The sequence below is a fragment of the Hypanus sabinus genome, chromosome 7 (assembly GCF_030144855.1).
Source record: "Hypanus sabinus isolate sHypSab1 chromosome 7, sHypSab1.hap1, whole genome shotgun sequence".
Taxonomy (NCBI): Eukaryota; Metazoa; Chordata; class Chondrichthyes; order Myliobatiformes; family Dasyatidae; genus Hypanus; species Hypanus sabinus.
Window position 1 is genome coordinate 61,893,703 of NC_082712.1, and position 22,531 is coordinate 61,916,233.

General features: G+C 41.3%; 1 protein-coding gene across 1 annotated transcript in view; it reads right to left on the bottom strand.

Annotated features, from left to right (window-relative positions):
• svep1 (sushi, von Willebrand factor type A, EGF and pentraxin domain containing 1) overlaps nt 1-22,531 on the bottom strand; it is a 259,210-nt gene that overhangs the window by 26,391 nt on the left and 210,288 nt on the right. The window contains exons 40-42 of the mRNA XM_059974816.1: nt 8,960-9,115; nt 4,559-4,622; nt 2,375-2,548 (exon numbers count right to left, since the gene is read on the bottom strand). Coding sequence (XP_059830799.1) covers nt 2,375-2,548; nt 4,559-4,622; nt 8,960-9,115 — 394 coding nt within the window. The remainder of the gene's footprint in view (nt 1-2,374; nt 2,549-4,558; nt 4,623-8,959; nt 9,116-22,531) is intronic.

A 22,531-nucleotide genomic window follows, 5' to 3' on the forward strand; every position in this document is an offset into this window, starting at 1 on the left:
GACTCTGAGCTGGAAAAATTGCAAAGATGATTTATGAAGATGGCGCCAGGACCTGAAGGCCTGAGTTACAGGAAGGGGTTGGAAAGGTTAAGACTTTAATGCTCGGAGCATAGGGGAGACTGAGGGATGACCTTATGAGGGTGTCTAAAATCATGACATTAATTTCTTTTATTTTGGAGCAAGGAGGATATATGAGAGCAAGGAATCTAGTGAAAAATGCTGTATATTTTTTATTTTTAAATTTTATTTATTGAGAGAGAGTGTGGAAAAGGCCTTTCTGGGTCTCAGAGCCATGAGAGGCCCATAGAATTAAATCTCCAAATTTAATCCTACCCTAATCCTGGGACAATTTACAAAGACCAATTAACCTACCAACCGTCATTTTTCTGGACTGTGGGAGGAATCTGAAACACCTAGAGGAAACCCCATGATCATGGGGAGAACGTACAAACTGCTTACAGGCAGCAGCGGGAATTGAACCCAGGTCGTCTGTACTGTAAAGTGTCATGCTAACCTGTACGCCACTGTGGTGCTCCTTACTGGGAGGTTCTGAAACTTTTTGCAAGTATTGTCCTTAATTTTGTAATGCACAATGTCACTGAAAGCACGTATTTATATCCTCCCAGGGAGAACTTGACTGTGTTGTACTTCATAACCAAGTGATGAGAATGTGTTGTCCTAGCTCACTGTGGTGATGGACAGCACCACCTCTGTCAATCATCAGCTGATTGGGACAGACATCAAGTGCTGCTAGAAGGTCAACTCGGTGAAAGACACCGTTTGGTATGCCTGAAGCCTGTGGTTCTTTCTGCACGGTGAGATGTCCGAGGAGGAACGCTGTCGACTGGCACGTTGCAGGCTGCAGGAGTGCGTGCTGAGGGATGCACTGAAGCTTGGGGCTGCCAAAACAAGTAACCTATGGAGCTCATTCAAAGTCACAGTCCTTCTGGTACTGCACATTGAGCGATTGAGTTGGGTGAAATGTTGTACCTCCCCAGTGGTAGTGGTAAGTGGCAATGGTTCCATTGTTTTAAAAGCATAAGTACATACTAATGAATGTATTGACCACAAATGTAAAAGTTTTGCACTGTTTCTTCTTTTGTGTATATATTTTTACTATGAATAAAGTTTATTTCTGTAACATAAAAGATCATTTGTCGATTGAGGTATGTCGGCTGCCACTTTGGAGCCTTTGGGCAGAGAGCTCCTCTCGTGCTGTCCCAGCCACCGGAGCACATTCCTTACTTACACTGTGTCATGAAGGTTGTGCTTCTACCAGGGGAAATAGGGGGGATGTCTTCTGTGGCAGTAGAACTGGGCAGCCCAGCAGTGTAGTGGTTAGCACAACACTTTACAGTACCACGATTCCCATCGCTGCCTGTAAGCAGTTTATATGTTCTCCCCGTGACTGCGTGGGTTTCCTCCTCGTGCTCCGGTTTCCTCCCACAGTCTAAAGATGTAATGGTTGGTAGGTTGATTGTTCATTGTAAATTGTGCTGTGATTAGGCTAGGATTAAATCGGGTGGTGCGGCTAGAAGGGCCTCTTCTGTGTTGTATCTCTCTCAATCAAACAGCCAGTAAATAAATAATGACCCCAAAACACACAAGAACATAACTTTACACTGGACTCAGCAGTCAGGAAACAGGTGACCTACACTTATCTTAACATTATTTCAGTCCTTAAATAAAGATCCTTACTGTACCTCTGCAATAATTATGGATCCTCGTGAAGTGTGAATTGATTCTGACTTTGTTTCACTGTTCACAGACATGCAACCCTAAATTGATAGGTGCTTCTAAATAGTAAAAACCAGGTCATCCTGTTTCATTTTGTTGATGAACTATATATACATTTTCCCTTACACACGATTAGAAAATCCCATCAAGGTACTACCCATGAAATGCTGAATACCACCGTAATGTCATCAGGCATTCCTCCAAGAGGCCCACAGCCTTGTCATAGGGTTTGGAGGCTTGCGTGCCTCAATGACCCATGTTGTCTGGAGCTAGGGCCTTATGCTTTTGCTCTTGGTGGGATCACCCATGTCAAACGAGTCAAAGGGTAGAGGCCAGGCTTAGAGAGGTCCACTGGTCCTCCAGCTTTGGGGGCTCAGCTCAGGGCTAACAACTCAGACCGGTCAAAAATAAATGTAACAGAAACAACAATGAAGAATCCTTCTATGTCTGTGTGCAGTTGAGGACCCTGAACCACACCTGGGGCATAATAGAGAAGATGGCCAAGAACAAGCAGAGATAGAGGAACTTCAATGCTGCCCTAAGAGCCAGCAGCATAGTGGGCAGTAAGTAGGTAAGGTATCAAGCATTCCACATCATGATTAGGTGAGGAGACGGTATAAGATTTTATGCTAGTTACCCTCACAGCGGGGAAGAGGTTGGCTCCATGTCCTATTCGCAAGGCAGGTGATGTTCTCAGGCCCAATGAGATGATAACCAAAGTCACAAACAAAGCTGATGGTGCTCATGTATGTGTCTTCTACTTCAATGGCCAACGCATTTTCCACCAATGGGTGTGGCTCGCATGTGATTCCTAAGTAAACAAAATATCTTTAGAGATCACAGATATAAAAGGAAGAAAGTCTTGCATTTCAATAGAACCCAGTAGGAATTGAAGTCATTCCAGAGGTTTTAAAAACCAAATCATTTTTGTAGTATGGTCACTGTTCTAAGGAAAACACAACAATCACCTTCCACAAATAACATGGAGATAGAGGGCACCAATTAGTTTATCAGTGATGTTGACTGAGGAGTACTATTAATTAGGATATTGCATGCAGATCTGCCTTGGTGTTTTTCAAAATCTTGTCAACAGATTTCTTACATTGCTTGTGAGGACATACATGCCTCAGTTTAACACGTTATCAAGACAACACCTAGGATGGTGTAGCACTCCTTCAAAGCTCCACTGGAAGACCAGACTGGATTGTTATGTTTATCTGTAATAGAACTTGAGTTCAAACCTTTCTAACAAGGTTATTCAGAACCCTTATCTGCTTCTCTTCTAGGTGAGTAACATTTTGCATCCTTATCTATGTAAATGACCCTATGATATCAATGAATATATAGTGAATTTATCTCCTGAAGTTTTAGGCCGAGTTAAACTGAATTTTTTTAAGAAGGACCAGGTCTGAGATCGTTACAATTTCAGTGCAGACAATACATTAATCACATTTCATTAAAAACCTAATCAGCGTATGTTAACTCTATTTTTCTTTCTCCACTGATGCTTCCTGACCTGTTGGATATTCCCAGGTTTTCTCTGTTACTTTTTGCTTATATTCTCCATTGCAGCTCCGGTTTATGAAGTTTTTGTTGGAATTGGTTGTTCTTTATGTTTTTAGTCAGTTATTAATTGAATTAATGAGTTTTTAACAAGACTGAATTAGTATTTTCACTAACATATAAACTTGAATTTTTAACTTGTGTTTTCACAAATTCTGGCATTAGACCTCACCTACTGGTGGTAAAGCAATATAACAGTTACATAACAATTTGTCACTTTTCATTTTTCATTGACTAAGTATAAACATGCTATGCCTGTGTATCTTCCAAATGGCCCTCCCTTATCTTAGGAATTTGCCTTTTTCTCAGTATAAAAGTGTCTGTTACTGCAAAAATTGCCAACTTTGTTCTTAGTCTTAGTCCTCTTTGTTCTTTGTTCTGTAGTTTCATGTGCTCTGTATCTCTTCATTTAAAAAAAAACCTGTTTCTTTGTTTTAAACTTTCAGCAAATGATGGTGAAGCAACAAGTTTTCAACTCATATTTACTCGAACGGCCGGAAAGGCCCACTCCGCATTGCATCACAACAAAAATAAATAAGTAAATAAAAGAATGCATATCCTGGATGGTGAAGGTCCTTAATGATGGATATCATATTTAATAGAATTTAATATTGGAAAATAATTTACCAATTATTATAAATTAATGAACTCAGTACTGATTAATACAGTATATAGCTGTGTAATGGCCCTAAATACGGTAATACTGAAATATATCCACTGTGGCAACAGCAGCATAAAAAGTGGAATAAATGCTCGCAAAATCCGCTGGCCCAGTGGATAGCAAGGCAGCATGAAGTAGATTTACACCCCCTGTGTTATCCTGGCTTTGAAAGAGATTTTAAACTAAGTATACTGTATACCTTTTACTCTGCTTTGTTATTACTTCAAATAGATTTCAAGACCCACATATTATTTGGAGATTTCTCCTGGCATCCTGGGCAACATTCTGACTTCAAAGAGCGAGTGGTACTCCTGATTCTGGAATGAGGAGCCCTCAGGATCCCTCAAAAACCTGGACCAAATACCTAGACTGAAGCAGCAGTGAGGCACAAAGGAAGTGTAGGAATGATAGAGGTACATTTTTTTTGGGTAAGACATTAAACAGGTCCATCGTTTCCTCTTTTATCTAGGTGTAAAAGATTCTGGCTAATTACTTTGAAGACCGAGGGATTTCTCCCTGTGGTTTCTCTTGCAGATTGAAAAAGGAGCTACTTTGAAACAGTCTCCCACTACGGCTCTACTGACTGGAATTACTTACTCCTGCAGGAAGCCTGTGTTCCATTCCACGTCCCATCCTCCTGGCAAAACCTCTGAGTACTGCCCTGTGATGAAAGCAAAGAGCAGCTCATGATTAGGGCAGCCAGAAGCAGCACCCTGTGTCTCTGGAAGAAAGATAATCACATGATACCCATTTTCTCTGACCAAATGTGACTATTCCATGTGATCTCCTGGAATGTTTGTAATAACACAGGCAACCCAGTAAATTCAGTGGGAAACTTCCAAACTATTATTTTCCTTTACTGTGGGAGTCTCCACTGAATTACTTATCTCTTCCCCTCTCCCCTCCCCACTCCATTAAAGGCACTATTTAAAACCCTCAGTAAAGTTTCTGGCCCTGTCCCAAGTTTTCTCTTTGAAGTGTAATGTCAAATGTTGGCTTGATGGTGTCTGTAAAACACCCTGTGATTTTTTTTATAGTTTATATTGAAAGCATAACTTAACTACACATTTGAATAATAATCAGAATACAACTGGAACAAGGAATTCATTGTTTTGTGGATGCAGTACAGTGGAAAGACATAAAAACCTGTAAATTACAAAGCACAGTAAGAGGAATAACGAGGTAGTGCTCATAACGAGAGATGTTCAGAAATCTGATGCTGGAGGGGAAGTAGCTGTTCCTAAACTGTTCATTATGGGCATTCAGGCTCCTGTACATCCTCCACAATGGAAGTAATAAAACTCCCACCACTGCCTGGAAGGAGTTAGTACGTTCTCCCTGTGACTGCGTGGGTTCCTCATGGTGCTCCGGTTTCCTCTCACAGTCCGAAGCCGTACCAGTTGGTAGGTAAGATGTCCCGTGGTTGTGCTCAGATTAAATTGGGGGATTGCGGTGTGCCACGACTCGAACGGCCGGAAAGGCCCACTCTGCGCTGCATCACAACAAAAATAAAAAATAAAAGAATGCATATCCTGGATGGTGAAGATCCTTAATGATGGATACCACTTTCCTGAGGCACAGCCCCTTGATGATGTCCTGGAGGGAGAGAGGGTTGTGCTGGTGATAGAGTTGGCTGAGTCCATAACCCTCTTCAGTGTTTTGTGATGCTGAGCACTTAAGGGTCCACTCCAGTTTGTGATGCAACTGGTCAGAATGCTCTCCACCATACATCTATATAAATTTGCAGGAGTCTGTGGTGACATACAAAATCTCCTCAAACTCACAACAGGGTAGAACCACTGGTGTGCATAGTGATAGATCCCCTAAGATAATAAGGTAATGTGTGTGTTTTCCCCTTTGTATTTTGCCTCTTTCATGAACTAAATCGTTAGATGAGAGAGCTGGAAGAGAGGAGCAGGAGAAAGGGTTTAATTACATTTCTGTTATCTTCTCGTCCATCAGCTTTGTAAGCTCATGAGTGGTACCAATATCTCAACTAATTTTGGAACACTGAACAATGGTAATATAAAACCATAGGCAAAATTATTTTCCAATAATTGAGTTGGTTACAGCACCAAGTACCATTTAGAAAACAATAAAGGACAAGGTTCTAAACAGTGAGCCAATTTTCTAAGTACTGGCTCTGCCATGTGAACCAAATCTGCAGGTCTGATCACTGATCCACGTTGAGTCACATGATCTTGGTCAGGGTGGAAGCGTGAATTCCTAACCAGGGACCAGAGACCTCTGGAGCAGAATACTTTGGTCAAGGTTTGGCAATCTCTGGCTGAGCTAGAATGGCCCAGTGATGGACAGCAGAACCACAAAGTAGTCTTCAAGAGTCAGAGACACAAAGCCCTGGATGGTGAAAGGTGAGTTTAATATATTAGGACAGTGTTACTGTGTTATGTCAGCAGATCAGTAATACAGCAGACTAGACAAACAACTAAGACACAGCTTTGAATCACACCAACGCAGTTTGTAATCTTGAACTCACCTTTAAAAAAACAGGAGATGAAAAGCTGATATTAAAAAATGGGACCGTGAAATGTATTGCTTGAAGAAAGCTTGATCTTCCAGAATTTTCTCATGTTTGTTGTTAACATCTCACTAATATTCTTCAGGAAAAGAAATTTACCTGTATTTGATCTTGCAGGAAATTGTAAATAGAACACCAAACATATTATTTTTCTCCTTTGTCTGGGAGGCCAAGATGGAATAATTTTGGAATGTTTTTAAGCTATGAAAAGCTATGGAAATGCAAGCTTTTTACTGGGCGACCTTGCAATTCAGAAGCATATTCTGAACTTGCATATTCATTTTGGATGGCCTGGTTAAGTGGTCTACGTAGTGGACCTGAAGGTATGACCCAGGTTTTCATCCTTGATTCCACAAACATTCATCGTACAGAATCAATCATCCCAGTCAGTATTGTGTGGATGGAAACTGAGCATTGTAGGGGATGGTGGGATGGCTCTTAAAGGTGGTGGAATAATTTATCTCAAAGAAAGTCATGCAAGGCAAAGGGTCCTGCTCATTTTCATGCCCTTTATTGTAGGGTTTAGTATAGCTGTTTTAGGGGAGTCAGTGGAGAGACATGCAGCTACCCAACTAAGCAGGTGGTAAAAGAATTGTGCAGGGGGATTTAAATCTAGATGCAACAAAAAGCCCATTGCGTAATGTATTTTTCTCTGATGGACAGAGAACTAAAATGCAACACTATGTTGATGATTCTGTCTTTCAGCAATAGGGCAAAGCATAATAATAACCATCTTTGCCAATTATTATTTCCATCAGAAGTTAAAAGGGGCCTTTAATTGCAGAGATCAGGCAAAGGCAGATGCTGAGATACATCCCTGGGATGTGCTGGGACACTAGAGTCATCCTGTGTTTTGGGTCTTTCAACATCAGACACTCTTGCCCAGGTGACCCAGGCCCCAGCTAGTGTCCTGGGAGCATTGGTTCATGGGTCTCACCTCTTGATCTAGTCATCTGGAGATTCATTCAGCAGCCTCTGTGACGGTCCCGGTGGCTCTTTTCTTTGCAACCCCCATAATGCCAAGGAGAGAGTAGGTTCTGCACAGTGAACAGCCAGAGAAACCTCTACATCCCACCTCTATTGTGCCCCTCAACCCCGTTTCAGGCACTGCTCTACCAGATCCTGGTATTTGGCTTTCATATGCTCAAGCATCTCCTCAGAGTTACAGTAAATATAAAAAATGATGCTGGACCGTTATCCAAAGACAAAAGTTTGCTGATTGTTTCCTAAACTTGCTCATTGAATAGGCAGGGGCTGTTTTCCCTGGAGCAAAGGAGACTGAGGAGTGAGCTGATTATAAAATAAAGAGTGACATAGACAGGGTGATAGTAACTGTTTTTTATCTGGGTAGTGAAAGTTAAAACTGGAGGGTATAGGTTTAAGATAAGAGAGGCAAGATTGAAAGGGATTTGAGGGGCAAGCTTTCCACACAAAGGGGGGGGGGGGTACATGGAATGAGTTGCTAAAGGTGGTGAAACAGGCAGATACAATTACTATATTTGAAAGGCTTTTGAGTAGGTAGATGGGTAGGAAATGTTTAGAGGAATACACGCCAAACAGGAATTTTGGTCATCGTGGATGAACTAGGTAAATTGACATGTTTCTATACTACGCGTCCACAAACTTGCCATCAGATTTCAGAATGGTCTATAAACCCATGGAAAATTCCGCCCTATTTGTCCTCTTTTGTTTATCTATCTGTCTATGTCTATATCTGTCTATATATTTACCTATCTCTATATTTATTTGTCTATCTGTCTATCTATCTATCTATCTATCTATCTATCTATCTATCTATCTATCTATCTAGCTAGCTAGCTACATGTCTATCTGTCTGTCTATCTCTATATCTATTTGTTTATCTAGCTATTGGTTATTGTGACTTGTGGTAATTTTTTATGTCTTGTACTGTTCTGCTGTCAAAAACAACAAATTTCATAACATATGTCAGTGGTAATAAACCTGATTCTGATTCTAAATCTAACCATCCTTTTGCCACCAGCCAAAGCTTCTAAGAAACAGCCAACAGTCTATACCTCAATCCTTTTCTCTCAATTCAATGTATAAAGTGGAATGAACATAATAAAAAGAACCTGCAGATGATGGAAAGCTGAAACAAAAACAGAAAGCTCTGCTTAACCTGCTGACTGTTTCCAGCATTTTCTGAATACAGAAGATTTAAGATTACTGGAACATCTGAACATTTAGGAATTATTCATGCTCAGAACTAGGAAAAGCCCCAACAAAAGAAGGCTGGGAAATGGGGCTAAGGGGTGGGGGGGGGGGGAAGATCAGTTACGATTGAATGGCAGAGCAAACTTGATGGGCCAAAAGGCCTAATTCTGCTCCTATGTGCTACACTCTAAAACTTGCTGACCACGTACTTATATCTAGGATTGACCTTTGGTATATGCACATTTAATAAACACAGATTATATGATCACAACACAAAACGATACCTGTAACTCATAGCCGATATCACACTGATATGTTACGCTGTCTTTGTATTCATAGCTTGTTCCTTTAACTGAGCCATTTACTGGTGGCAGTGGTTCCTCGCAGGACACAGGGGAACACAAAATATCAGATATCGGTGGACTCCAGAAACCATCAACCTGAAACATCAGAAAATAAATTAATCCAGTGATCAGTGCAAGGTTAACACGAAAAATGTTAAAAACAAACTTTTGCCTTCAGGGCCATTAATTAGGTTGTTATGGTATGCCTACATTTTATTTCTTTGCTTATAAGTTAATAAATCTAAACCTGTTCATAATTTTAAATGAATTTCTCCTTTGCAAGAATGGCCATATGTGGAACGTGCAGAAAGGCAATCTGTTCATCCCGTTGTTAACCAGTGCTCACTATATAATTATATGAGCAATGGTATACATCAACTTCTAAAGGCAATGTATGCATTGGTAAACTCAATATTTTGTTGTAAAATGCTGTTCAGTTGCTTGTCAAATAGCATATAATTGAATAAGTAAAAGTGTTTCCTATGTAATATAAGTGACCTTGATACAATTAACAGCAAAACACTTTCAGACATCTTGGAATTATGAATGTGCTGAAGAAATGTTGTCTGCCTTTCCTTCATCAACTATTTCAGACACTGTTTCATATGTGACTACTTATGATGCCCATGCAATGCAGTAACTAATTTATTTAAACCACATTTCATTCATATGAAACAATTTGTTAATTATTTATGGCACAAAGGGTGCATGAATTATATTGTCCCACTGACTGGAAACTTCAGGATTTCAGTGTCATTGTTCCAGGAAAATATAACACTGTCCCTTTGACAGTACCGGCTTGGTCAATGGCATTATACTTGAGTAATTTCACTGCAAGTTTAAGCAAAGATATTTTATACAATATTTTTATATTTAAGTTTAAACTATTTTAGGATTTTAACACAAGTATCTGCTGTGGCTTCGTTGATAACTATTTAGGATAAGGTTGATTACTATCACACTGAAAAGCTTGTCTTGCATACTGTTCATACAGATTAATTCATTACAGGGGACATTGAGGAAGTACAAGATAAGGCAATAATAGAATGTAGAATAAAGTGTAACAGTCACAGAGAAAGTGCAGTGCAGGCAGACAATAAGTTGCAAGGTAATAACAAGGTAGATTGTGTGGTGAACAGTCCATCTTATAGTACTAGGGAATCATTCAATGGTCTTATAACAGCAGGGTAGAACCTGCTTGTTCGTGCTTTCAGGCTTTTGTATCTTCTGCCTGACGGGAGTGGGGAGAAGAGAGAGTGTCTGGGATGGGTCTCAACCCTCTTGACTTCAGCACCATTGATGCAGACAGGAGCATGTGCACCAGCTTCCTTCCTGAAGTCAATGACCAGCTGTTTTGTTTTGCTGACATTGAGGGGCAGGTTGCTGCCATGATACCATGTTACTAAGCTGTCTATCTCTTTCCTCTACTCTGACTCATTGTTAGTTGAGATATAGCCCATTACAGTGGTATTGTCTGCATACTTGTGGATGGAGCTAGCACAGAATCGGGAGAGGATAGGGAGTAGAGCAAGGGAGCCGAAGATGCAGTCTTGTAGGGCACTGATGTGAAGAACAGTCACGGCAGAGGTGCTGCCACCTACTCTTACTGGTTGTGGTCTTTTGATCGGGAAGTCAAGGATCCAGTTGCAAAGGGAGCTGTTGACCTCCAGGCCTGTGAGATTGGTGATAAGTTTTCTGGATACAGCTGGGGTTAGAGTCTTTCTACAGGACTCAAGAGCTTGAAAAATGTATTTATTAACTTCAAATATATGAAATACACTGCTCATATGCTAATATGTGCAGTTGGTTATTAAGAGTATTCTGGAATTATATGGATATAGCAAACATTGATTAAAATGAAATCCAGTCATCAGAAATTAAGCCCATTCAGAATTTAACTCCACTGACACTATTGATAATTTAACTCTCATTGACTTTTCAAAGCATCAAAACCAAACGTCAGGGAAGGGACATTTTGATTGTAACTATACATCAGAAGACACAGGCGAATGCTCATGTTAATCGGTGTATATTGAAAACTTCATGATAAAATTAGAGAAGGCATTAAGTGGTCATCTTTTGTAATAACACATTGTTAAAGGCACACACTGCCACTTAATGCACAGTTTTTAGATTTGGATGATTTCACTGTCCTATACTAATCTGAATCTGAGACTGTGTTAAGTAGCGTTTTGCAATTCCTTGTCTGCATTGTCACCTAATATTCTGTCTTTGTTCATTTAGGGAACCATCAATAATACTGTAACAAACACACGTATATTGGGTGTCTGGAGTTAGCGTTGAGAACCTATGGGACTAGCCACTGATAATTTGAATACTGAACAAGGGCCTGGCCTGCCATTTGAGCTGTACTCCCTTTGTAAACATGTAGCTCATGCAGTTACCCATCTGCACTCAGCGTGCTGAAGTAGGTGATTATACCATTGTAAATGTTAACTGTTTATTATCATCTTATAGTTAAATATAAGTATAAAACATCACCGTACAGTTGAATGTAGAAAGAGGAGAGAGAGATTCTCTAATTGATCTGCTATGTTGAATAAGGACTTTTATATCTCTCAGCTACAGTCTCTGAGTGGTTTTTAACATTTCTATCATGGGGGGTGATAGTGGGGTTAAGCTCCCACTACCTATCAAATGCTCCCAATGGCATGCATATGAGATAGTCTCTGACAACCAAGTCCAGTTCTTGGCCTTCATGTGTGGCTTAGCTCCAAGTCTGGCAGACAGAACCATTTCTACTGACAGGAAAAGGGGCAAAGGCGGGTTACTGGTACCTTAAACCCTGTCATTTTGGGCTTACGGAGCTTGTCAACCTTGGTTGGCAGCTCATCTAGGAGAAGGAAAACTCTGATCTCAAACATCCGCTGCCTTGTGGCTATACCCACTCATGTGCAGGCACCAAACTGTATTGGTCTCTGCCATTCCTTTGGATTCATCAGCTCACTTGGAGTGGGGGACCCTGCTACATGGGTAACAGCTTGCTCTCGTATTGTCCTGCCCTGGGATGTGTATCCAGTCAAGTAAGACGCAACATCAATGGTTGACCCTGATTAATAGAGATCTCAGAACAGTCTCTGAGTGACTCTGATCAGCAGTCACAACATTTAGGTCTGTCAGACATTTTAATTCCGTGCAGGATCCTTCTCAGGGCCAGCAGACACATAGTGTGGTCGTCAAATATGGCATTTAAGGGAACCTTCCCAAAACTGTCAACAGGTACCAGCCTTCATAAGTCATCCCAGCCAATTCAGATGAACCTGCAGCGAATGGCCAATATTGTCCTATCCATCACAGGTATGTCATTCCCTTCCATCCAGTCCATCTTCAGGAAGATTAATAGTATCACAAAGAATCCCTGCCACCACTTGCCATTCTCTTTTCTCTCTTCTACCTACTAAGGCAGGGGTGGGCAAACTTTTTGACTTGTGGGCCACAAAGGGTTCTAAAATTTGACAGGGGGGCCGGACCAGGAGCAGATGGACGGAGTGTTTTGGTAATACACCTCATAAGAGAAAATAAAATATCATGGGATATGTAGAAAACATGTGCTTTAATTTCAATTGAAAATGAACAAATGCATTGCAACAAAATGTCTGTCTTTGAAGTCCCATGGTATTTAGCTATTTATTGAAATGACTCTTAAAACACTGAAAATTAAATGAATAAAATACAGCTTTTTTTAAATAGTAACAGTTATTATTTTAAAGCACTGAAAATTCTGTTATCCTTCAAGATATTATCATCATCACTCTCCTCCTGACTGTCTTTATTTCAAAAACGGTAGGAGATGCAGGTCTACTTGTCCTGCTCCTTCTTATTCAATTGTCCCCTGTGCCAAAACTCAACAACGACCAGCACAAGGACAGAACAGTGACAGCGCGCCAGTATGCAGAGCGCGTTACTTGATCTGGAGCGCATTTTTTTATTTTGAGAACGTACGTGCACCTGCGCACTACTCATGTCCATCACTTAACAGAAATGACATGTAACATGTAAGGCTTATTGAAAAAAAATATTTTCAAATGCATTTTTTACATAACACAACGAAGAAACTTATTTTTAACTTCAGTGGGAACAGTGTTGTTGGTCTCCCTTTTTAGCCAGCGCATCAAAGTCTGGATTTAATTTTGTTGTGGCGATTCTCAGGATGGATCTGAGGTGTTGGTCAGTTAACTTGGATCTGTGGCTGGCTTTGTTGATGTTCATGACGCTGAACGCCTGTTCACACAAATAGGTCGAGCCGAACAAAGAGTAAAGCGCAAATGTGGAGTAATACACTGCACCTCAACAAAGGTCAATATATATAGAGTGCGTCATCTATTGGGAAAACGCCAGAATTGCGGGGAAAAAACGTTAACAAGGTTTATTAATATAATTTCATCAAGTTCTGCAGGCCGGATTAAAAAGCTTAACGGGCCGCATATGGCCCCCGGGCCGTAGTTTGCCCATGCCTGTACTAGGGGAAGATACAGGAGTCTGAAAGCCCTGACATCCACACAATAACAGCTTCTTGCAGACTGCAAACTGATATCTGATCTAATCACCCCTTCCATGTCCTCTTCTTGGTGGTGTTGACACATTCACATGCTCATAACAGGCACAACAGTTCCTTTTCCTTTCTTAGAACGTTGTGTAGATTTGGCATGCCACCAAAAATGTTGACAAACTTCTTTTGATGCACATGGAGAATTTATTAACTGCCTGCATCACGACCTGGGAAGGAAACACAAATGCCCAGGAATGGAAAAGGCTACAGAAAGTGGCGGCCTTCACCCCACCACAAGAAAGCAGTATCTATCATCAAGGACCACCACCATACAGGCCTCTTCTCACTATTACTATCAGGCAGGAGGTACAGGAGCCTTTAGTCCCACATCATCAGGTTCAACAGTTGTTACTGTACAATCATCAGACTCCTGAACTGATGTGGATAACTTCAATCGTCACTACTATGAACTGATCATAGGACCTAAAGACATCTTTATAACACATGTTCTCAGTATTATTTCTATTTTCAGTTTGTCTTCTTTTGCAGATTGGTCATTTGTTAGTATTTGTTTATGCACAGTTTTTCTTAAAATTCTATTGTATTTCTTTCTTCTCTGTAAATACCTGCAAAAATGAATTTTAAGGTAATGTGTGGCAACACATTGCAAACTTGTTCTGATAATAAATTCCCTTTGAACTTTGGACTGATTCTACTTTCTCGGTTTTCCATTATTGTCACCTTAGCATTTTTTTTTGTACTGCTACAGATTGCACTTCAACCTTTGGCACCATTCTGCAGTTGGTACTCATTGTTATATCTACTGTGTTTGCTTTTTATCCTGTGAACTTCATGCAAACAGGGAATTTCATTGTCCCCTGGTGTTTCAGACAATATGCTACTCTGGATCTCAATATGACTCTATGGTTGTGGATATATTGAGATTATTGGCTTCTGTGGCTTTATGTAATGTACTGCAAGTCTTATAAGCAAATTAATGCTGTTCATCATGATGTGTGACTCTGAAAATTCAGTGTTTAGTGTGGGAGTGTGGTGCCAATGTTAAAGGTCAAACATGGTCTTATCGTTGGTGGAACAGGCCTGAGAGGCCAAATGGGCTACTTCTGTTTTGATTTTGTACGTTCTAATATGGAATAATTCCATAACCTGATATGAGTTATCATCTAATTTGCGCAATTTTCTATAGATGACAAATAACAAAGAGCTAGGTTGAACTAAACTGAGCTGAACTGAATACTCCTGAGCTCTTTTAGATGACATTGTGGTTTGGTGTTTTTATATTTTGCGTTTTTCGCTCATTTTTTAAAACTCTTTCCATGATTTGTTTTCTTTTGAATGTGGGGTGTGTGGTTTGATGTTTTTCTTTGAATGGGTCCCATGGTTTCTTTGTTTCCTGGCTGTCTGTGGGAAGAAGAACCTTAGGGTTGTATACCGCACGCACACTTTGGTAATGAATGTAATTGGGTTAATAAAGAAATGTATACTTATTATCAGCTATCACCCACAGAGGCAATTACTGCACTGCAAACTGTTTTAAAAAGAATCATTGAAACACAAAGGTGTCTGGCACTGAAGAAGACCATTCAGCTTGCATAGAATACATCAACTGCAAACAGCTCTACAGATGAGGCAGCCAGTTACCGACAGGTAGAGAAAAGTGATCCAGTTCAATTTTAAAAACGCAAACTCGAGGAAATCTGCAGATGCTGGAAATTCAAGAAACACACACAAAATGCTGGTGGAACACAGCAGGCCAGGCAGCATCTGTAGGAAGAAGTACAGTTGACATTTCGGGCCGAGACCCTGCATCAGGTCTCGGCCCGAAATGTTGACTTTTCTTCTTCCTATAGATGCTGCCTGGCCTGCTGCGTTCCACCAGCATTTTGAGTGCGTTGCTTGATCTAGTTAGATCTCAGCTTTATACACAACTTCGCAAAATATCCCTCTTCAGGTGTTGACTTAATGCTCTTTTCAGATGTTATAATTGAATCTGGTCACACTGCATATTCCAGATCACTGCGCATTTCTGAGCCAAAAAAATACGTCACCTTCTGAATGATTTTTTGCGAATTGCCTTAAATGTTCAATTGGTTCTGCAGCACTTTTTAAAGTATGTATTGTATGCAAACAAGACTCATCAGAAGATCAACAGTCTTGTGCTGGCTACTGAAATTCTTCACAGCCTTTATTTGCTTTGAGTCACCTGCTCTTACCTCTACTCTGAACACTGTCATGAGAAACGTTTTAAGGCAAACAGAGGAAAAGATTCAAGAATGTGTGTAAAGTCTTCTTGACAATATAAAACACCTCACAGATGCCTGGGAATTCATGGCTTAAAGTGAGATACGATTTGGGAGAGTATTGAGAACTTTGTGTATTGAGCAGATAGCATGCCTTTGTATATGGCAGAAGGAGAGCACCACAACTGTTTGTCATCACTTGTTTCACCTGTAGCTGAGTCTGCAGTTCCCATACTGGTCTTATCTGCACCTCAGGATGAATAAAATATAAAACATCAGCCGTGAGCCCAAGGGAATGGCTAAAAAGATGCTGGCATTTGCCATCTATGTTAGATCCTGTTCTTGTACTGGATTTTGCTGTTCATGTTAGATTCTGTCCCTGTGCTGGGATTTGCTGTCTATGTTGGATTCTGTCCCTGTGCTGGGATTTGCCGTCAATGTTGGATCCTGTCCCTGTGCTGGGATTTGTTGTGTCTGTTGGATCCTGTCCCTGTGCTGGGATTTGTTGTGTCTGTTGGATCCTGTCCCTGTGCTGGGATTTGTTGTGTCTGTAGGATCCTGTCCCTGTGCTGGGATTTGTTGTGTCTGTTGGATCCTGTCCCTGTGCTGGGATTTGCCGTCTATATTGAATCCTGTCCCTGTGCTGGGATTTGCTGTCTATGTTGGATCCTGTCCCTGTGCTGGGATTTGCTGTCTATGTTGGATCCTGTCCCTGTGCTGGGATTTGCCGTCTATATTGGATCCTGTCCCTGTGCTGGGATTTGCTGTCTATGTTGGATCCTGTCCCTGTGCTGGGATTTGATGTCTATATTGGATCCTGTCCCTGTGCTGGGATTTGCCGTTTATGTTGGATCCTGTCCCTGTGCTGGGATTTGTTGTGTCTGTTGGATCCTGTCCCTGTGCTGGGATTTGCCGTCAATGTTGGATCCTGTCCCTGTGCTGGGATTTGCCGTCAATGTTGGATCCTGTCCCTGTGCTGGGATTTGCTCTGTCTGTTGGATCCTGTCCCTGTGCTGATATTTGCTCTGTCTGTTGGATCCTGTCCCTGTGCTGGGATTTGCCGTCAATGTTGGATCCTGTCCCTGTGCTGGGATTTGCCGTCTATGTTGGATCCTGTCCCTGTGCTGGGATTTGCTCTGTCTGTTGGATCCTGTCCCTGTGCTGGGATTTGCTGTGTCTGTTGGATCCTATCCCTGTACTGGGATTTGCTGTGTCTGTAGGATCCCGTCCCTGTGCTGGGATTTGTTGTGTCTGTTGGATCCTGTCCCTGTGCTGGGATTTGCCGTCTATGTTGGATCCTGTCCCTGTGCTGGGATTTGCTGTGTCTGTTGGATTCTGTCCCTGTGCTGGGATTTGCTCTGTCTGTTGGATCCTGTCCCTGTGCTGGGATTTGCTGTCTATATTGGATCCTGTCCCTGTGCTGATATTTGCTCTGTCTGTTGGATCCTGTCCCTGTGCTGGGATTTGCTCTGTCTGTTGGATCCTGTCCCTGTGCTGGGATTTGTTGTGTTTGTTGGATCCTGTCCCTGTGCTGGGATTTGTTGTGTCTGTTGGATCCTGTCCCTGTGCTGGGATTTGCTCTGTCTGTTGGATCCTGTCCCTGTGCTGGGATTTGCTCTGTCTGTTGGATCCTGTCCCTGTGCTGGGATTTGCTCTGTCTGTTGGATCCTGTCCCTGTGCTGGGATTTGCCGTCAATGTTGGATCCTGTCCCTGTGCTGGGATTTGCCATCTATGTTGGATCCTGTCCCTGTGCTGGGATTTGCTGTGTCTGTTGGATCCTATCCCTGTACTGGGATTTGCTGTGTCTGTAGGATCCTGTCCCTGTGCTGGGATTTGCTCTGTCTGTTGGATCCTGTCCCTGTGCTGGGATTTGCTCTGTCTGTAGGATCCTGTCCCTGTGCTGGGATTTGCTCTGTCTGTTGGATCCTGTCCCTGTGCTGGGATTTGCTCTGTCTGTTGGATCCTGTCCCTCTGCTGGGATTTGCCGTCTATATTGGATCCTGTCCCTGTGCTGGGATTTGCTCTGTCTATATTGGATTCTGTCCCTGTGCTGGGATTTGCTGTCTATATTGGATCCTGTCCCTGTGCTGGGATTTGCTGTCTCTGTTATATCACGTCCCTATGAAGCATTTTTCTTATCGTACATATGTCACATTTTGCTGAATAGAATGTCAGATTCTATAAATCTATTGAAGGGAGTGATCAGTGTAAAAATGGGGGCAAATCCTGCAGCTTGGCAGATGCCCTTCTTTTCCCAAGACTTGCTATTCTTTCAGGATCTCCCTTAAATCTTTGGGAATTGAAGTTATATCACTGGATGCCTAACACTAAGTGAGAAGCTGCACTGAGAGATTCAGACTCAATTCAGTTTAATTTATCACATGCACATCGAAACACACAGTGAAATGTGTCATTAATAACCAACACAACCTGGAGATATGCTGGTGGCAGCCTGCAGGTGTGGCCACACATTCCAACGCAACATAGCATGTGCACAATGTCCAGCGGATCTTCACAAAGAACACAAACAGAATAAAGAGCAGGACAGTCTTGCTAGTTACCTTCCAAACAGGTTATGTTTTTGCAAAATGCAGTCAGGGGGAAACAGATGGCATTCACTTATTAATAACATGCTCTCCAGCTTTCAGAGTTCCCCAGGAGCACCTAGCTCTGAACCGCAGAACGGCTTTAGTTTAGACATGGATGAAGGAACTGACTTGAAGAGTTATGGTAGGAGCCATTGCCCTTGATGTCAAGCATTTGTGCATCAGACTAAACGTGGCATCAACAAGCTTTGGTAAAAATGGTTATCAGATACAAGAGAAAATCTGCAGTTTCTGGAAATCCAAGGAACACCTCAAAATGCTGGAGGAACTCAGCAGGCCAGGTAGCATCTATGGAAAAGAGTACTCAGCCCAAAACTCTTTTCCATAGATGCTGCCCGGCCTGCTGAGTTCCTCTGAACTTTGTGTGTGTTGAATAGGTATCAGAGGGAAATGCTTGGTGTAAATAACACACAAAGGAGCATGGTTGCTGTTTCTGGAGGTCAATCATCCCAAGTGTCTCAGGACATTTGTATTTCATTTTGCCATGCTTTAGATCACAAGAATCAGATCGAGCTGCTGCTTCAATCCCCATCTCTACAATGACTTGACATACAAAGGAATTACCATCACCAAGTTCCTCACAATCATTATCTTGGGGATCAGTACTGAGTGGCAATTCAACTGATCAAGACACATAAATGATTGACTATAAGATCAGGTCTGAGGCGTGAGCAATATTCACTTTCCAGGGCCTGAGGAGCTTTTTACTAACACTAGCTTTCAAGCACAGTTGCATGGCCCTTCCAACGTTCAAAGATTTTTTTTGACTAAGTTAAACATTTAACCAATAGTCTTGCTCAGCTTCTTGCTGTGAACAGAACAATGAGGTTCTCGTTGGTCCATGATTTAATCTAGAAAAGAGAGGGTCCATGTTGTCGTAATTAAACATTGCATCATTTTGCCTGACAAATATAACTGAGAACATCACATGTGGATGATGTAAACTTGTAACCGAACAGTAGAAATGTTAGAATGTTGGGTCAGGATTGTTAGGAATGATAATGTGGAATGATAGAGACATGGGGTGACAGAAATTAGACCCAGAATTTATTCCCCAGCCTTCAGTTTCTGCGGAAGTCAACTTGTTCTAGTTAACTAACAAAAATTATGTCTTTAGTTTGTAAGTATTGTACCTGTGTTTGGAAATTAATTGTAGTTTAGACATCTTTTGTAATTTGATAATCTTTTATAAATTGGAAAAACTGAATTTTAGTGTACAGTGAGGGGGGGCATGTTAAGAATTATTCATTTAAATTAAATGTGTCTCACTAAAAATAAAATAAATTGTGTTTAAACTACTTTGTTAGCTGGAAGTATCTCCTGGTAGGAAGGGATGATTCATTGCTCGAATAATAGTTACTGACAGCTACATCTTGCTGTGGAGACTAAACAGAGAAGTGAACTAGTTCCTGTAGTGTAGATTTATACAGTATAATCTCCTTAAAGAGAGGGTACTAGTAGATGCTTATTATATTGGACAGGGATTAAAGGTTTCTCTTAAGTTTAGAGTTAAGTTTGGCAGACAGCAGACTCAATATCATCACACAGACAGGATGACCCATTCCCTAGTGTTCCAAAGTCTTCCCGTCATCTACAAATCTCAAGAGAGGAGGATGATCGCAAACATTGCACTTGCCTGAAGAAGTGCTAAAGCCCAATACCATCCACAGAAAAATGTGATTTAATCAGCATCCTAACAACCTCTCGTAGCACTCATTCTCTCCAGTGCTATCGTACTCTGGTTGCAGAAGTTACTGCCTAAAAATGGCAATGCTCTTATTTGCCAACAGCATCTCTCAAATCTCTGACCTCCAGCATCAGATAGGAGGAATGGGGCAAGGTCAATGGAATGCTTTCACCTACAGGTTACTCTCCAAATAAACATCCTGATTTGGAAATATATTGTTGTACCTTCATTGTCAATGGGTCTAAATGCTGGAACTTCCCACCCCAAAACCTTATGGAAACATTATCAGAAGGACTGCACTGATTTATGAAGGTGGCTCACTGTCATTTTCACAATTTTATTTTATAAAGCTATAGTGTCTAGAGGGTGGTGGGGTGGAGTGACATCCCTACCAAAGGAGGTGTAAGGTGGTCTTTCCCTCCACTAGCTTGCAGGTTACCCCTTGGGCAAGGTGTAGCAACTGCTTTAACCCCCACCCCCGATCAGGGTTACATGTGTCCCCTGCTTTACCAATGTTCACTTTACTCCACTTTTACAAAAGACCTACATTAGTAACTTGTTTTCACTTTACAAATTTTTTTCCCAAGTAAGTTAATGGTTCTTCACTTTATGCCATTTCGGCTTAAGAAAGGTTTCATAGGAACGCTCTGCCTTTGTAAATGGGGGGACACCTATATGTGAAACCATGGGAGCAGGTGGTGGATGTTCATATGAGCAGCTGGTGCACATCACAAGTCCTGATTATGCAACCACTGGTGCCAGGCAGACAGTCTCTGAAGAGTATTGATAATGGGTGGGTGATCCCAGCTTGTAAAGACGCCGCCCAGAAGAAGGCAATGGCAAACTACTTCTGTAGAAAGGTTTGCCAAGAGCAATCACAGTCATGAGACCATGATCACCCACATAATGATGATGATGGCGACAGTGTCGAGAATCACGTTTCATTATCTCTGGATATGCATTTGGTCACTTAGAAATGATATGAGCAGAAGTCACTTTGCAGAGGAAAGAAAACCTTTGCAGTCCTCTACCCAGAGGGCAGAGGAGGTTTAATTGTTATCTACATTTAATAGGTGGTTTGTTACAGCGGGAATCAAGGAATATGGAACTGGACAGGACAGGGAATCATGAATGAAAATAATGCAGGGCTGGAGGACCAAAGAGTTTTTCCCATTGCTTCACTGTGTTCTTACATCGTCACTGATTGTCTGCTAATTGAGAGATTTAGCTGTTGCTTGCCCTGTTAAATGCTTTTTGAGTGGCAAGGTGTCAGTAGGTAAAAGATCACGTGTTTAAAAACTCCTGGAATACTGCCAACCAAAACTTGCGGTATAGGGAGAGTAACCCTTATCCAAAAGGCTTGGGGCTGGAACTGTTTTGGATTTTTGTAATGAGATAGCTTGGGGATCACCATCAATTCTGATTCTGAGTTTATGCAATACTGGTAAGCAATCTTCTCACACTTGTTCATTACACATGTGTGCTTCACAGTAAAAATTATTCCATACCATTGATATAATGAAAATATAATGTGTGCAGGGTAACAAATGCAGTACAGTGGCATTGGGAGAATACCCGAATCAGCTGTTCAACACCAAACAATTGTAGGCTTTCAGTCTCCACCTATGATGCCACGTTTTGATTAAAAGGTTACAGTACACTATTTGTATTTTACTTTGTGTTAGGTTTTATGTAAGGTATAAAAACAATCAGCATTGTAGACTTGTTCTGCTGTTAGATTTTCATCAGTGACAATCTTCGCAAACTCATCAGTGAGTTTCCCTACTGCTTTATCTCTAAAAGTTTTAAAATCTTTAAGAATTTAATGCTGTGTCTTTTCTTAAATCTCTGCAACCAGCCTGCTGATTATTCACAATTACCTTGATTTTTCAGTTTGTCACGATAGATCTTGGTTTGTTTCATGGTCAGCATACTGCTGAGCAGCATATGTTCACCAGTGCTGGAGAATCCACTCTTTCAATACACAACCGAGAACTTGATTTTTCACTTTATGCAGCGGTTTTCTATTTTTCATTAACTTTTGTTCATTACATATGTGAGGTCACTTCTCAGAATTGTGTGAGATGTACAGAGACCTGCACATTATCTGGGTGTTTGACTGTGAGTTTCTCAGTCTCTATCCAGCTGTCTGTCAGTTTTGTTTTCTTCTAGACGGTCATCATTTCACAACTTTCCGATGGTCCTTTCCGCATTTTGGAATGGAGAGAAAAGACTTTTATCATAGATAAGAGGGGTAAACCTGAATCTACTTCACTAGATTGTCTTAAACAGGCTCACCAAGACTTGAAGAATTCCACTACCATGCCCCTGGTACCACGACGTGGCCATGAGCATGCCAACACACTTCAGAAAGAACCAAAGGCTGTCCCTCCACCCGTGTAAGTCAGGTAGCTTGCCCAAGCTCACAATGCCGGTTTTAGTGAATT